This window comes from Macaca thibetana, chromosome 2 (assembly GCF_024542745.1).
Source record: "Macaca thibetana thibetana isolate TM-01 chromosome 2, ASM2454274v1, whole genome shotgun sequence".
In the NCBI taxonomy this organism is placed as follows: domain Eukaryota; kingdom Metazoa; phylum Chordata; class Mammalia; order Primates; family Cercopithecidae; genus Macaca; species Macaca thibetana.
This window is the reverse complement of record NC_065579.1, coordinates 56,892,303-56,908,388: the sequence shown is the minus strand read 5'-3', so window position 1 is coordinate 56,908,388 and position 16,086 is coordinate 56,892,303. Positions and strand designations below refer to the sequence as shown.

Genomic DNA, 16,086 nt, shown 5'->3' with positions numbered 1-16,086 from the left:
GGACGTGTCAGTTCACCTCCTACTCTCTTGGAATCATCTCAGAAACGAGTGGTGGAGATTACATAAATTATGAATGAGACAGTCAGGAAAATCTCTGTTGAGATGTTGGCAAAGTCTGAATAAAGAACAAACAAGCCTTGTAAACTGAAAGAAAAGGAAAACACAAGGCAAAACCAGCAACACTTTCACCATTACTAACTATATGGGGAAAGGGAAGTCACTAGTTTCTGAGAATTCTCTAGAACACTGGAAAAGTACTAATTTCCAAAGTGTTTAAGTCGTTCTCATCCTTAAAGTCATATAAAATTGAAAGCACAGGCATACTAAAAATTCTGTTTTGAGGAAAAGTTTCCCCAGACAAAGGAAGTCCAGGTTTGTCCTCACTGGCGAAGGGGTTTAAACCACTTTTGGAATTCAAGTAATGCCTCCCCTTGGCCCTGGTCTTGGGTATGTCACTTGCTGGTTACCTCACAGACAAGCAAGCACACGCCCACCCAAGCTCACCTCCCCAGAGCTGCAAGCTTGGAATGCCATCAGCGCTTTCCAGCACCTTTAGCGGAAGAACTCTGAGACCTCAGAGAAAGGCATTTGTTTGTTTTGTAAACAAACACATGAAGATGAAGTTCCTTTTCTTTTTTTTTTTTATGGTTGCTACCTAGGGTGATTGTTGCTGAAGGTTTGTGTGGCTGTGGCCATTTCTTAAATTAAGACCACAATGAAATTTGTTGCATCAATTGACTCTTTCACTCATGAAAGATTTCTGTATAGCATGCAATGCTGTTTGATAGTATTTTATCCTCTGTAGAACTTCTTGCAAAATTGGAGTCAATCCTCTCAAACTTTGCTACTGCTTTATCAATTCAGTTTACACAATATTCTAAATCCTCTGTTGTCATTTCAACAATGCTCGCAGCAACTTCACTTTCTTTGCTCATCCTGAAGAAGCAACTCCTCATTTGTTCAAGTTGTATTATAAGATTGCAGCAATTCAGTTGCATCTTCAGTCTCCATTTCTAAATCTAGTTCTCTCACTGTTTCCATTGCATCTGCAGTTGCTTCCTCCACTGAAGTCTTGAACCCCTCATAAGTCATCCATGAGAGTTGCAATCAACTTTTCCCAACTCCTGTTCATGTTGACATGCTGATCTCCTCCCATGAATTATGAATGTTTTTAATGACATTTACGACGGTGAATCTTTTCCAGAAGACTTTGCCCAGATCCATCAGAGGAATCACTCTCTACGGTTAGCCGTAGCCTTATGAAATACATTGCTTTCTTCATTACCTCGGTGAACTCTCCAGTTCATTTGGAATATTCTATAGCTTTCACCAACCTGTCTTTGTTTTTCTCCAGCCTGTGAAATGTTACTTCTAGTGCCAAAAGATATGCAATAACTTGACATTTTATGCGGATGCCTTGTAATTTTCACATTTTTCTTATGTCTCTTGACAAAGATTCTTTGCTTGGCCAAACTTTAGTTAGATTTCTGTACCTTCTCCTAGGCTCATCTGTACACTTCTTCATAAAATCCAGTTTCAGCAAAGAACCCTACTAAGTCAGCTTGGCAAGAATATCCCCTACTCCATCCTCAATATCTGATAATCAGATTCATTATTCTCCATCATCCCAGAGGTTATGATGTCTAATTACTCTGGCCTGTCTTCAGCAAGAATCCTGTTTGGTTAGTTTAGCCAGAATCGCCCTTATCCCTGATATTTCCTCTTAGTGAGTTTCCATCCACTGACCTCCATCTTGCTCCATGGCTGTAAATTCCCACTGGCCCATGCTGGATTCGAAGTTGAGCCCAATCTGTCTCCCCCACTGAAGACCTTGCTGCAATGGTCCTTCCACCTATTAAGATGATCTTGAATAAAGCCAGCCTTACTGTGCTTTAGCAAGTGTCCTTGAATAATTTTTCTTTAATATTTTCTTTAATCATCTAGGAACACTGATAAAATCTGTCTTAAGGCGAAGATACCTCTTTGGGATCACTTTCTCTAAGATCTTCCTACAGTTTTAGGGTTGTTACTCATTAGGTGCCGATCCATTTGAACCACATCATTTAGGAACTTAGGCAGACATGGAGTGGGAGGCAGGAATCTGACAGGACAAAGAATTAGGGAACTTCTCCTTTCCCTCCACTGCTCCACTCTCTGACCCAATATAACATCTGCCCATGATGATTATTGCAAGAGTAAGTTTCCAGTTTCTAAACAAATAAATTGGTCAGTTAGCTTTAAAATCACCACCAAAAAATCACGAAGGTGAACTTGAAAGTTAACCCTCACTGCCACTCATCCAATGTGAGAACTAACTGCACACTAACTGCTGGCGAAACTGCAGGCACAAACAGGATGCCTGTTTTGGTCTTGCATAAGCTCTGGATTAGAAAGAGGATTTATCAGTATATTTCCATAAACTGGGTAGCTCTTTTGACAGAAATCATTGGGCTTTCTGCTCTCTGGTTGAAGGTAGGTGACTGAGAAACGACCTCAATTCCATTACCTAAGAGGGCTTATGGCCTAGACTCAAACTACCAGTTGAGTCATATTCCCTAAGGATAGTGTATCATATTCTTTGTCAATAAAAAAAGTAAAATGATTTTTAAACCACTCTATAAAAACACCTAAAGCACAGTGCATCTATCAGGACTTATAGGGACAAAAATAACAACATCCATCTCCTATAAGACGATTACAATAAAAAGAAGAACATCTGTAAAAAGCACCCAGTCGTAGCGCTTAGCGAACAGTAGGTGCTCAACAAAAACATGAATAGTAGCTGCTGTTTTTAGGGAGTCTGTAAACCATAGGAAATCAGGTCAGGGAGATACCATCAGATATTCCGATCCTTTCCCCACATATACTTACTGCGTCTCAGCTCCTAGCAGCATTTCCACTTTCTCATTCGCATGGTTACTAAGGACTGTCAGAGTAAAGAGGTGACTGGCAGAGCTCTGTCTTGAATAGAGCATTGTGGAACTGTTCTTCCCTGGAGAAGAATTAAGCTCTTCATTGTCACAAGATTCCACCAAGAGCTGATCTCTTAAGGAATAATCATTGACGTTATAACTTTCTTCACTATAAAGGAAAGGGAAAAGAACATGTCAATTATTCAGCCAGATAAGACTGTGACATTGTCAGTTTTCAAGGCACATTTTGGTGGAAACAGCAAGGAGTAGGCAGGAAGGAGAGGGAGAGAATGACTTATTTTAAACTATGAATTGGAATTCAAATTCTATCTACTGATTATGAATCAATGTAACCCCCTCCAATTAAACCTAATTACTATTTTTATGTATGTAACATACTAAATTGCATCTCAAGTACAAAAGTAATACAAAAAAAAAAAAAAATGAAACCCTCTAGGTTTCATTTGACCTCATCCTGGAACTGTTATAATAAGTGGTCCTTGCATCCTTGCATGCATCTTGGTAATGCTCCAGCAGGTATACCTCCCCAGCTTCCACATCTCTATTTGTAGAATGAAGGAGGAGCCCCAAATCTACTCATGCTCTGGGAAACAAGACCTCACCCCCCAAAATCCCCATCTCCAAATGACCATGCATTGGAGAGAAGAGTCCCAGAGGTCTGCTTGTTTCTGGCAAGACACCCAACCCATCCTTCTGTCCCACACTCAGAGCCTCACCACCTGTTTCAGAAACCACTAGGACTAATCTCATTATGCCCTCTACTCCTGATTAGGCTCAGGACCCCCAATATCCTTCTTTCTCCTGCACTCCCATTCCCATCGCACTGTGAACATGCCCAGTCTGGCCCCAACTTTTTCCACTCCTCAGCTGGTTCCTGAACCCTTTCCACTGTACCCTCTGGGAATGCAATTCCTTCATTTAGGGAATCTAGTAAAGTCTTCTAAATACTTGGCCTCATCTCTGAACCCTCCCTTCACGTTCTTGCTTTAAAAGAAACATGTCTCTCCCTAGAGAACAAGGCATCTCCTGAGAGCTCTCTGCCTGCTTGCTTTTTATTCTTGCTTCTAGACAATGATGGCTTCCTCCTCCTGAAACATCATCAGCTTTGAAGCTCATGCCATCAGTCTCTAACTCATAACCACAGTCATTATAGACCCCTGGATCATTCCCGATCCTCTCCCTTGAGTTTCACTGCTGGCTCTCTGTCTTTCTCCAATTATACTTCACACACACACACACACACACTCACTCTCTCTCTCTCTCTCTCTCTCCTTCTCTCTCTCTCGGTCATTTACATCAAGTCCCCAACACTACTTCTTTCTTGAACTCTCCTGTAAAGGATCTTTCCACTACCCCGTACCCTCAATTCCCTGACTTTACTCTCCTTCAATGATCTTGTTTTCTGCCCTACTTCAGCCACAAATCCATGGTTACACCTTAGTCCTTGTCATTACCATCAACTACAATCTCTCTGTAATCGCAGTGTCAAACGTACCTCTCTCTAACCAGCACAGCCTTTCTTTCCAACTCTCCTCCTCTAATCCTCAACACCAACCATTATTTAACCCACCAGTTCTTACAACCCATTGACTCTACAACTTTTCCCCCTGTCCTTAATTCCCTCGTGTCCTCTTGTTCATGCATATTAAATTACCTAGCTTGGATTTCTTGGTACCTAGTTAAATCACGTCTTGCATACATGTTCATCTCCTTGACTGTACTTGCCTGGCAAATCCCGAACTTGGTTACACACAGCTTTTCCTCTATTCTGCACCCGCACCCTTGCGGGTGAACATGAGAGTGCTCAATAAATAATTGTCACAAAAGTGGATGAATATGCAATAAATTCTAATATACGCTAGGAATATCGAATAATTGCCTTATTTAATAATAAATGCAAATGAATGATGTCCGGGGAGCTTAGAGAAAAGAAAAATCCTTGTGCAAAGTCAAGTACACTAGGAATTTCAGAACAGGTCACTTTGCTCAAGATTTCTTGGAATTTATTTTCCTCAGAATGGACATCTACCTGTCAACCACTCCCTTGTAATGCTCCTTGAAAAACTTCATTTTTTTTTTTCTAAAATTTAGTTTGATAGATTCTCCCCTCAAAAAACAGCAAGTGCAGTTATCTATAAAAGCAAAATATTGCCTTCTGATCAAGCCTAATTGTTCCCAAGAGAGTAATCTGTATTAATTAAAAGATTGTGTAGCACGATTATCTCCAACGCTCTCCTGAGACTGCCTACAGACCAGCACACCCACACCTGGATATGTCAAATATTTCTCACATCCAAAATGAGACTTATCAAAGTAGACATGATGTTTATAAAAAGAGAAAGGTGAATAACACGCTTTACAAACAAATATGGTTATTTTTTAAAAGACTATGTTTACTAGAAACAAAGCAGTCAATTTTTAGCAGCATAGAACAAGTTTATCATGTTGTATAGATACTATATCAGACATGCATTTAACAGCATAGGACTCAAGATAAAAACCAAAAACCAGGATAAAACATAACAAAACCTCAACAACAACAGCATCAAAACAAAGAGAAAAAGAGGATGAACTGAGGCTTTCTTGTTACTATTTTCTCTCTGACCCTTTTGATTACTCTTTTGGTCCAATTTACAAGTTAAAAAACACAACCTGTTAGTCAAAGGCACCTGTTTCTGCTTAAAAAGTTCTGCTTCAGAAAGATAAATGGAAGCAACCTAATATTGTGAATGTGGGGTAAGGCCCTAAACAATGACATGTGCGTAGGTATCGTAGGTATTTCCCAAGAAATGAAAGCCAAAGAAATGGATATGCTATAAAGTCATCATTTGAGATGACTCAAATTCTAAAAAGTTGTCAACATAAAGTGGTTTCACCTATCAAGTCATCCCAATAGAATTCAAGACCAAGCATTCATAGAAAATGAATATGTTAATATGAATAAACCAGTTAAGAGAGTGTGTGTGTGTGTGTGTGTGTGTGAGTGAGTGAGTGAGAGAGAGAGAGATAGAGAGAGAGAATGACGGAGTCTCGCTCTGTTGCCCAGGCTGGAATGCAGTGGTGCACTCTCAGCTCACTGCAACCTCCGCCTCCCGGGTTTAAGTGGTTCTCCTGCCTCAGCCTCCTGTGTAGCTGGGATTACAGGCACGCACCACCATGCCTGGCTATTTTTGTATTTTTAGTAGAGACAGGGTTTCACCATGTTGGCCATGCTGGTCTGGAACTCCTGATCTCAAGTAATCGGCCTCCCAAAGTACTGGGATTACAGGCCCGATTCACCACACCCAGCCAGCTTTTTTCTCTTTCAATTTTCAGAGTCATCAATGCTTTATTTTTTCGTCTTTGGGAGATAAAGACACAAGTAGATACTTTTTAAAAATGTTTATTAATTGTTCTCTCAAGCAATGACAACTACAATGCCACTGATTAAGACCCAGGATGGCTGCTGGGCTCAGACTATGCCTGTAGTCCTCTCAAATGTCCAGTTTGAATGATAAACTGTGGCTGCCCTAATCATAGCTATATGATTTCACCTCAATTATTTATTTCCACACATCTGCACAGGTGTGCCATTGAATATGCCTGAACAAGGAACTTGGCCCACTGGACTTCCGGGTCCAAAATAAAATGCAGGAAACATGTTGGCCTTTTTGTTTGTTTGTTTTTAAAGTGATTTACTATCATTCAATATCCAACATCATTATTTCGTCTAGGCTAGTAAACTTCTGCATTATGTAATAAATAATGTAGGTGTTTATACCTTCTTTACTGCTCTCCTAGGGAATCTAATATAAAAAGAAATGATTCCATTTAATAGTAGTGAAGTAAACAGATTATTTATCCTTGTTGGCTACCTAATTCAAACCCAGTGAGACAAAAACTGAAAGAAAAAAAGGACTGAAAAAAAAAAGAACAAAAACTGAAAAGCAGCTCACTCTTGCTTGTTAGCTCGAGTGTTCTCACACACGCACATACGCATTCACACACTTGATCTCATGAAGGTTTGAATGAATACTGAAACACTGAATGAAATTCATTCTCTTACTGTCAGCCAGCACCTACTATCTCTCTTCTTAATAGAGAGTAACTATTAAAACATGTGCTTCAGTAGAAAGAGGAGTGGCAACTCTACAGCCAGGTGCAGCTGTTTAAAGCCCATTTCCCATGCCTGCTTACTTATCCCATGTCCAATAAGTATGGAGCAGGCTAAACAGGGTTGGGAAAGTAACCCCCTTCCTGAAGGAAGCTGATGCTAATCAGACTTCCCCATGTTTGTCTCTATCACTTCACAAACATATGGTTTACATAGTCTCTGAAACAATTTGGAACATATAATGAGGAAGTTAAAGTGCTCAGAAAAGGGCAAATGGAAAAACCATCTTTCCTTGCATGGAGAAGTTTATACGGAGACTTCCTTTGATTGTCTTATATGTGCTCCAAGTTTGCCAGCTGCTCATCAAGGCGTCTGCTTTGTGCAAGCAGCAGCTCCTATCAGGTGCTTCAACTGAATCAAATCTATAGAAGTCTGTTGCTTGGAGTGTAAACAGTGATGGGTTTCTCTGTTGAAATCCACTTAAGGTCCTAGTAACCTTTGTTGAGATTTCTTTCTTTTCTTGTTTTTAACAACATAAAGAACTACTAGCAGATAACAGGATATGATGGTAAACACATATTCTAATTATTTTTTTCTCTGGAGGGCATTCTTTGTTAAGCAAGTCAGACAGTGTTTGGTTCTACTATACGCAACGCAACATCAAAGGCAGAAAAATGATACACCTTATTGTAAACACTGGCTTTCTTAAGGAGATTATTATGAAGCCCTTTAAGTTTCTGTCCCATAATTTATATAAAGGTTAGAATTTTCAGACTGAGCATATATTTATTACTTTGAAATCAGGAAAACATTTAAAACTTTGCGTACAACTTGCATACATTTTTAAAATACCAAAGCTACATATATGTATATGCAGTAGTTAGCACAGGAATAAGAGACGCCAACTTCAGCTGAGTAGGTGCCCTGGGGAAGAGGAGGAAGAAAGGCTGAGGGTGGAAGGACTTTGGGTAATCTCAAGTGTTTTATATAGTTTTTTTGTTTAAAAGGAGGGATCTGACACTAATATGGCAAAAAGTATCTGTTAAATATGGATGATAGGTATATTCATGTTTGATAATTTTCTGCAAGGTTGAACCATTTTACAAGTAAAAGTAAAAATCAAGAATTTAATCAAAAATACATAGAGTGATGGCTATCATCACTCTAGGTGTCTGTGGCTGCTTAAGGATGCAACTGAAGTGACTACCTGATAATGGAATGTCTTTTCTGCCCTCTAACAACTAACTCTTTGCAGACGACACCATTGACTGAAAATATACTACCAAGTGACAGTGAATTCAGTAAAGCAATTAGGTGTTAAAAAAAAATGGCTTTTCTATATATGAGTAACACCCAGTTAGAATACAAAATGAAGATGTCATTTTATTTATGATTGCCACAAAACACATAATATATTTAGGATTAAACTTAACAGGTTTCTTCTATATGTGGATAACCTTAAACAATTTTAGAAGAAGGCTCAAAGTAATAAATAGAAAAGCTTGATATTATCAAGATATCAATTCTTCCTCAGTTAATATATAATTTAAACACAACCCAGTGAAAACACAAGCAAGAGTTTTTTGAGAGATGGCGGGGAGTGGAAATAGTTGAGCTGACTGTAAAACACAGAAAAAATAAACATGCAGAAATATCCAGAAAGACTGAAAAAAAAAAAAGAATAAACTAGCCTTATGATGTATCAAAACATACTGTAAAGCTGCAGAAATTCAAAGACTGGGACAAGGGCATGAGTTGACTGATGGATTGTGAAGCAGAATAGTGGGTTCATGAGTTGACACAGACATGTCTGGGGATACAGAGGTGACATTTCAAATCTCTAAAAAATTAATGAGTTAATCAATAAATAATACTGGGACATTTGGGGAAACATCAAATATTTTTTAAAATGTGGATCCCAATCTCACTCCTTAAACCAGGATACTTCCTTGGACCCAAGCTCTGGGTACATAAGAGTTGTGAAGAAAAAGCAAGTGACAAGGCAGGTCTTTCTGCAGGATACAGACCTATAAGGGCTTGCCTTGTGGTCAGAGAGGTGCTGTTAAACATGTACATACCTTAGGGCGAGTTCTTATCTTAACCCTTATTAGCAAGCATTTTAGGTACTTAATACGGATGAACAGGAATGGAAAATAGGCTAGTTTACCAAGATGCACCCAGGAGAGTGAAAGGAAGGATGGTGATGGGGAGGCAAGGGAAAGGGTTAGACTGCACAAGCCAGCTTTCCCACAATCCACATCTCTCAGCCCCAGCTGTGGGTATAACTCTCACATACCCGCTTACATTGTTTTAGAACTCTCTTTTATAGCCCAAATCCAACAGAAGGAAACCCAAGCAGCATTTCCAGTTCTTCCTTTTGTAAAAAGGTTTAATTAAAAGAAAAGATGCTATTGAGACTTATCACAGCATTGATAGTCATATGATTTTTGGCATGTATTCTCAAGATAGAGACATTTATTTTTTACTTATTCAGTAGTTCCCTTTCCATAGGCTTTAAAACATTCACACAGCTTCTCTGTCCTGAAAAAAATATTTACTAGAATATGCTGGTGCCACGACAATATGTTTCCTGAGTTAGCAGCTGCCTGCGGTTTTTCAGACCTTTGTGCTTACAGGCCAGTGAAATGGCTTCCGAAGGCCACCATAGCCCATCACCCCACAAAATTAAACACCTGGATTTTGCCATTATTTCTCTTTGCATGTATACAGAATCTAGTGACACTGAGCAACTGTGAATCCTGAAACTCCCTGTCTTCTAATGCCTTTTGTGACATTTCTAAGTCATCCTTCTTTGGGGACACTCTCCAAGATCCTCTTCTAGACTGTCATGCATTAAATCCCTCTGAGGAATTTAATGGTTCTAACATTCCGCCCAGTAGCACTGATACACAGGAGTTAATGGGGTTTATGAGATCAAAGGAAATTCTTCCTACTGTCCTCCAATATATGTATGAGAAAAAGTGTTCTGTAGATTTCAACTTGTTTCCCTTCTCCTTCTAAAAAACATGATTCCTAAACCCTCACACTTAATCGTGTGCTTAAATGGAATAGAAACACTCTAGTCAAACTTTGCTGGGATGAAGGACATTGAATTTATGCTAAAATTTATTTTCAGTCAAGGAGTTAAAAATTTTTTTCACTTGATTGAGGTTGATTTCCATTTCAAAGCTTGGTTTTAGAATTATACTACTAACATGTTGTTAGTGGAACAATATACAATTTTAAAGGAATGAAGTACGGCACAGCAGGTAAGAGTTAAGCCACGATTTGGAATGTCTGGTAAGAAACCCAATTTTAGGCCGGGCACAGTGGCTTACACCCGTAATCCTAGCACTTCGAGAGGCCAAGGCAGGTGGATCACAAGGTTAGGAGATCCAGACCATCCTGGCTAACTCGGTAAAACCCGGTCTTTACTAACAGTAGAAAAAATAAAAATTAGCCGTGGTGGCAAGCACCTGTAGTCCCAACTAGTCGGGAGGCTGAGGCAGGAGAATTGCTTGAACCCAGGAGGTGAAGGTTGCAGTGAGCCGAGATTGTGCCACTGCACTCCAGCCTGGGCGACTCCGTCTCAAAAAAAACAAAAACAAAAACAAAAAGAAACCCAATTACTCACTGGCTTTGTGAACCCAAGCAAGTTACTGATCCTCTCTGTGCTTCAGTTTTCTCATCTGTAAAGTGGGAGTAACAGTACCAACTTCACTGGATTGTTGAGAGGATTAAATGAGGTAACACATGTATTACCTCATTGTGTGTAAGGCTCTTACAATCATGCCTAACTTACAGTAAATGTCAGCTATTATTTTTTTTACTCTCCTAACAGAACGCCATCCATTAAACTGCCTGACGTTTTGTTAAAAGTCTGATAATTATATGTTTTGCAAAAGTGCAAGTGGACCAAGCATAATTAGAGCTAAATGCCCATGTCAAGAAATCCACAATTTGGCAAGTGCTCAGACCAGCAAAACAAGGCACAATATTTATCCAGAAACTGATTTCAAATAGCCTTACTTGCTCAGTTCCTCAAGATAATTCTGAAGTCTAACAAACATGCCACATACATCCTATTTCATTGTTAATAACATAGCCAATAGTAGAGATGAGGATCCCCGTTCATTAGTATGATAAGCATCTGCTATGATTCACTGCCACAAAAAAGATGGCCAGTGACCCAGAAAAGGGCCGGGAAGCCCCATCCCTGTCACCAAGGACTACCAGATGCCACAGCCCAGCACTTTTGCGGTTGCCCATGGGATGCTCTGAACCCATAGTCCTTGAAAAAGAGGAGATGCACAGTTCTGAGAGGCTGTCAGTACCTTTCTGAAGCTATCTCCCTGGGATAAGCTGAAATAAGCAAGCCCTGAAGGGCAGGCAGGCAGCTTCTTAAGTGGGTAACAAGGTTATCCAAATTATAAAGCCACCACACACTCCAAGTCAGGAGTACCATACCACTGACTTATATCAATAAAAAGGAAAAATATACTATTTATTGCACATTTTTCAGCAGCAATGTTACAGTGTCTCCTAATCACTGAGGAACAGTGCAAAAAATAAAAACAAAACTGCTACTACAACGTGTATACATGCTTTACACCAATTTATAAAAGAATAAAAATAGACCAATAGTTTTTCCTCACTCACTTGCCGCCTGACATGGCTTTCCTGAGGAGGGAAAGGCACAGAGTTAAAGTCATTTATCCCTAAACTGCTCGTGCTCTGGAGGCCATACATTCAGGTCTGGTCCTAGAGTGAGCCATAACTTCAGCTATGTAGCAATTACATAAAGGTTGAAAATCATTTTTTAAAACAATAAAATATTCTAGAAGTAGAAGAGCAATAATTTGATTTATGGCAAAATCTTTAGAGAGAGAAACATAATACCAAAAATAATCTTAATGATAGTATGTATCAGTTACTTAGCAGGACTATTCATATCCACTCTAGTAAGAGCTTTATGTGCATTATCTCATTAATTCTCACAGAAACTCCATGATGAAGATGTTATTATCCCCATATTACAGATGGAACACTGAGGCTCTGACAGATGAGAAGTAATTTACCCAGGATTTGAGCTCAGTTCTTTCTGACCCCAGACATCGATATTGTGCTTCTCAGTAGTGGCAGATTTCAACACTTAACAGCAATGCCAACTCTCCTTATAGACGCAGAGGAAACAACACCTTGTAACATCAGAGGAATCAAGGGTGCATAGGACAGTGGAAGAAAAAAGAAAAGCAAAAAGGAAACAGGGCCCTCATTTCTTTTCCACCCCATCTTGCTATCTTGAATTTAGAACTCAATTCCAAAATGGTCAGAAATAACCAAGCTTCATGTGTTCCAGGAACAAAGGAGCTTTCAATCATTCTTACTGCCCTTCCTTTAGCCAAGATACTCTTAACTTCCCCAGAAGAAGACAGGTATCAGGTGGTTTCCAGCTTTCTATAATAGGAAAGAGCATTCTCATGGAAAAAGCAAAAAAAAAAAAAGGAACCAAACCAGGCCATGAACCTTTCAAGGGAGCCTGCACAGTTTTAAGCCACTGGGTGTTCAAACTATTTGGGAAAATCCAAGTTTGAACTTAAGTCCTTGCCCTTATGATAATGACCTAGTAGTTTGCTATTACAGAAAATTTTATAAAACCTGAAAAAAAATTAAAAATTTTGAAAACCTTTTTATAAAACTTAGAAAGTTGTAACATGGGGCTCACACTATGTCAATATACACAGTATTTATGGAACCAGAAATCAGGAAGTAGAAATCTCCTGTCTTAAATGTCTGCAGGAAGGAAATGTTATCAAAGGGAAACTCTTCCCCGGATTCTGATGCTAGATTAGCTAATAATGGTAGAGGAAGACTCACAAATATGATTTGGTACTGGTTCTAGTTTTCTCCTACAACCAATAGAACTATAAAAATACTCAAAAGCTTACTTTGGAAAAGATGTTTCTCCAAAAACCAAAAAAAGATGTAAGTTTCTATGCTTTTTTTTTTCCCCCAATAACTTTATAGGATGAGGGAAAAAGTGAAATATTCTAGAAAAATAAAATGAAGCAGTAATGAACATAAAGAAATTGAGCCTATGGAAACAAAGACTCAGATTAGAATCCTGGCTCTGCTGAAAGACCTTGAAAAGACATTTCATCTCTCTTTTCCTCAGCATCTTCATCTGTGAAATGGAAATAATCCTGGCCTCCAGAACTGTGAGACAATAAATTCTGACTGTTTTAAGCCACTCGCTTTGCTTGTGGCACTTTGATGCAGCAGCTGTAGGAAACTAACACAGCAAGGAAATTAATAAAGGAAGGAAAATTTTGCTTTTAGCTTCAGGTGAAATTGGTAGAGAAGACCTAAGCCATATAGAAGGGACTATATCTTACAAAATAAACCTTTTAGGAGTTTGAACCTAGTTAGGTCTTGGATTCAGTTTTGTATTTCAAAACTAGGGACAACAGTACTTAGACCATAAGGTTATACATGAAGGTATAGTCTGTAATTAGTCTTTATTATAATAAGTTTTTATTAGGCACATATTGGATATCATAATGTTATTTGTTAATCTAGAAGTATAACTTGACAATAAATTACTTTTATAATACAATATTACTATTCTTGCTGTGCCAGTCTGATAGATTTACACAGCTTCACTACTCCAAAGGCAAAGCTAGTTTAGTTTACTACGATGCTAGTATAGTGGTTGTCAACTAGCAGGGATTTGCCCCATGGGGACATTAGGCAAAAACGTCCAGAGACATTTTTGATTGTCGCAACTAGGGTGCAAGGGGGCTGCTACTAGCAAACAGTGGATAGAGACGAGGAATGCTGCTAAAACATCCTACATTGCACAGGACAGCCCTCTACAACAAAGAAACATCAGGCCCCAAAATGTCAATCGTGCCGAGGTTGAGAAGTCTGCTTTTGCTGTACCCAGATAACTTCCAGTCAAAGCTTCAAATACCAAAGTGTTCATGTTCTCATCCCTCATCCAGAGTAGTCGATCATGTATCCTTTTGAAATTTGGTAGAACCAGGCTATTAGTAGAGTGACTCACTAGCAGCCAGTGCTAATGAAAACTTTAAACTTACTTTTAAAGACCAAGGCATGTGTCCACAGCCCCAGCTACTCAGGAGGCTGAGGTGGAAGGACTGCTTGAGTCCAGGAGTGTGAGGCTGCAGTGCACTATGATCTTGCCTGTGAATAGCCACTGAACTGTAGCCTGGACAACATACCAACGTCCTGTCTCTAAAAAAAATAATAAAAATAAAAATAAACTATCTTTTCTAAAAAAGTGAAAATTCCTGTTAACGAAGACAACGTCATGGCCACTCATCAAGCCAGCTTTACAAGCACTAGCAGTGATACATGCACTGTGAAGCTGAGGGGGCCACACACCTCAGCAATCTATGGAATGCGCTCAGCATAAAACTTCTGCCAGTCTGGATCGGAGGAGGACGAGTAACTGTCCTCCCGAGCAGCCTTTCCCAGTAGCTGAAAAACCTCCCTGAAGAGGAAAACCACTGGAACCCCAGCGGCTAAGTTCCTTGACTGAAACCTGGAATTAGAATTAGGCAGTGGGTGGATAGATCAGTCCTCAAGCACTGGCACAGGTGATTTTCCTTATCTGTAACTTGTGGCCGAGCCTAAATTGTTGCCTGGTTCAGGGTTGTTGTATCTCCTTTACTGTTGCCTCTGGCATGCAGAGCATTTGCAGTCACCTCCTTGACGCTATAATGTAAATACGGTCAGGCATACTGTACATTTTTATCCAAGTCTGTTAATCAAGCTTCTGTGGTCTGCATGTCACCTCACCATATATTCAGGTCATAAACAATTAGGTCTCCAATATTATTACCTAAGAACACCCTAGAAATACAATGAACTAGTTGGTAAGGCAAGAAAATTCTAGTTTTGGTAAAGGTCAAGTTAGGTACTCAGGTTGTCCTCTCCACTGGAGCTGTATATCTTGCTCTTAAAAAAAAAAAAAAAAAAAAGAAAAGAAAAAGGCCAGGTGAGGTGGCTCACGTCTCTAATCCCAGCATTTTGGGAGGCCAAAGCGGGCGGATCACCTGAGGTCAGGAGTTCTAGACCAGCCTGACCAACATGAAGAAACCCCGTCTCTACTAAAAATACAAAATTAGCCAGGCGTAGTCACATGCCTGTAAACCCAGCTACTCAGGAGGCTGAGACAGGAGAATCACTTGAACCTGGGAGACGGAGGTTACAGTGAGCCAGAGATCACGCCATTGCACCCCAGCCTGGGCAACAACAGCGAAACTCTGTCTCCAAAAAAAAAAAAAAAATTCTCAAAGACTCCCAGTGGCATTGCTCTATGTTTTACTAATAATGCAAGTTCAAATTTACCTGAGAAAATAAATGTGGAATAGCTAGGAGAGCAATGTTAAATACAATGGCAAAACCATCTGTGAAGGGCAAAGTATACTGCTAAGTAGAAGAGCATCTACCATAATTCTGACTTTCAATAGTCTATATTTACCGAGTAGTTCTGTGCAAATTCAAGAACAAAAGTTGCACTGTACTGGTTTAAATACCTTTAATATTTTCATTAAGTCGCCAAAGTCATCATAATCGAAATTACATTTATATTTAAACTTGGCTTGGTACTGTCAGTGTACATTTTATCATTTAAATCAAAAGTTTAGTTAAAGCTCTAGGTCCACTGAGACAGAACAAATATTTCAACAGCTGGAAGATGTTAAAAGTCAAGAGTTCTGGCATTTGAAGAGACATATATAATTACTCTCCTCTACAAACAAAACATCCTGGAGAAAGCCAAGGAAAAATGCTATCTCATAGGAAACCAACAAAACACAGAAACATAAAAATTGTAATTCTTCTCCCATCTTTATAAAATTTACAGCTGGGCGCGGTGGCTCATGCCTGTAATCAAAACACTTTGGGAGGCTGAGGCAGGCAGATCACGAGGTCAGGACATCGAGACCATCCTGGCTGACATGGTGAAACCCCATCTGCACTAAAAATACAAAAAATTAGCTGGGCGTGGTGGCGGGTGCCTGTAGTCCCAGC

The 16,086-nt window shown here is 39.4% G+C and overlaps 1 protein-coding gene across 1 annotated transcript in view; it reads right to left on the bottom strand.

Annotated features, from left to right (window-relative positions):
• ARHGEF26 (Rho guanine nucleotide exchange factor 26) overlaps positions 1–16,086 on the bottom strand; it is a 136,853-nt gene that overhangs the window by 14,497 nt on the left and 106,270 nt on the right. Inside the window, exon 11 of the mRNA XM_050778226.1 lies at positions 2,872–3,081. Coding sequence (XP_050634183.1) covers positions 2,872–3,081 — 210 coding nt within the window. The remainder of the gene's footprint in view (positions 1–2,871; positions 3,082–16,086) is intronic.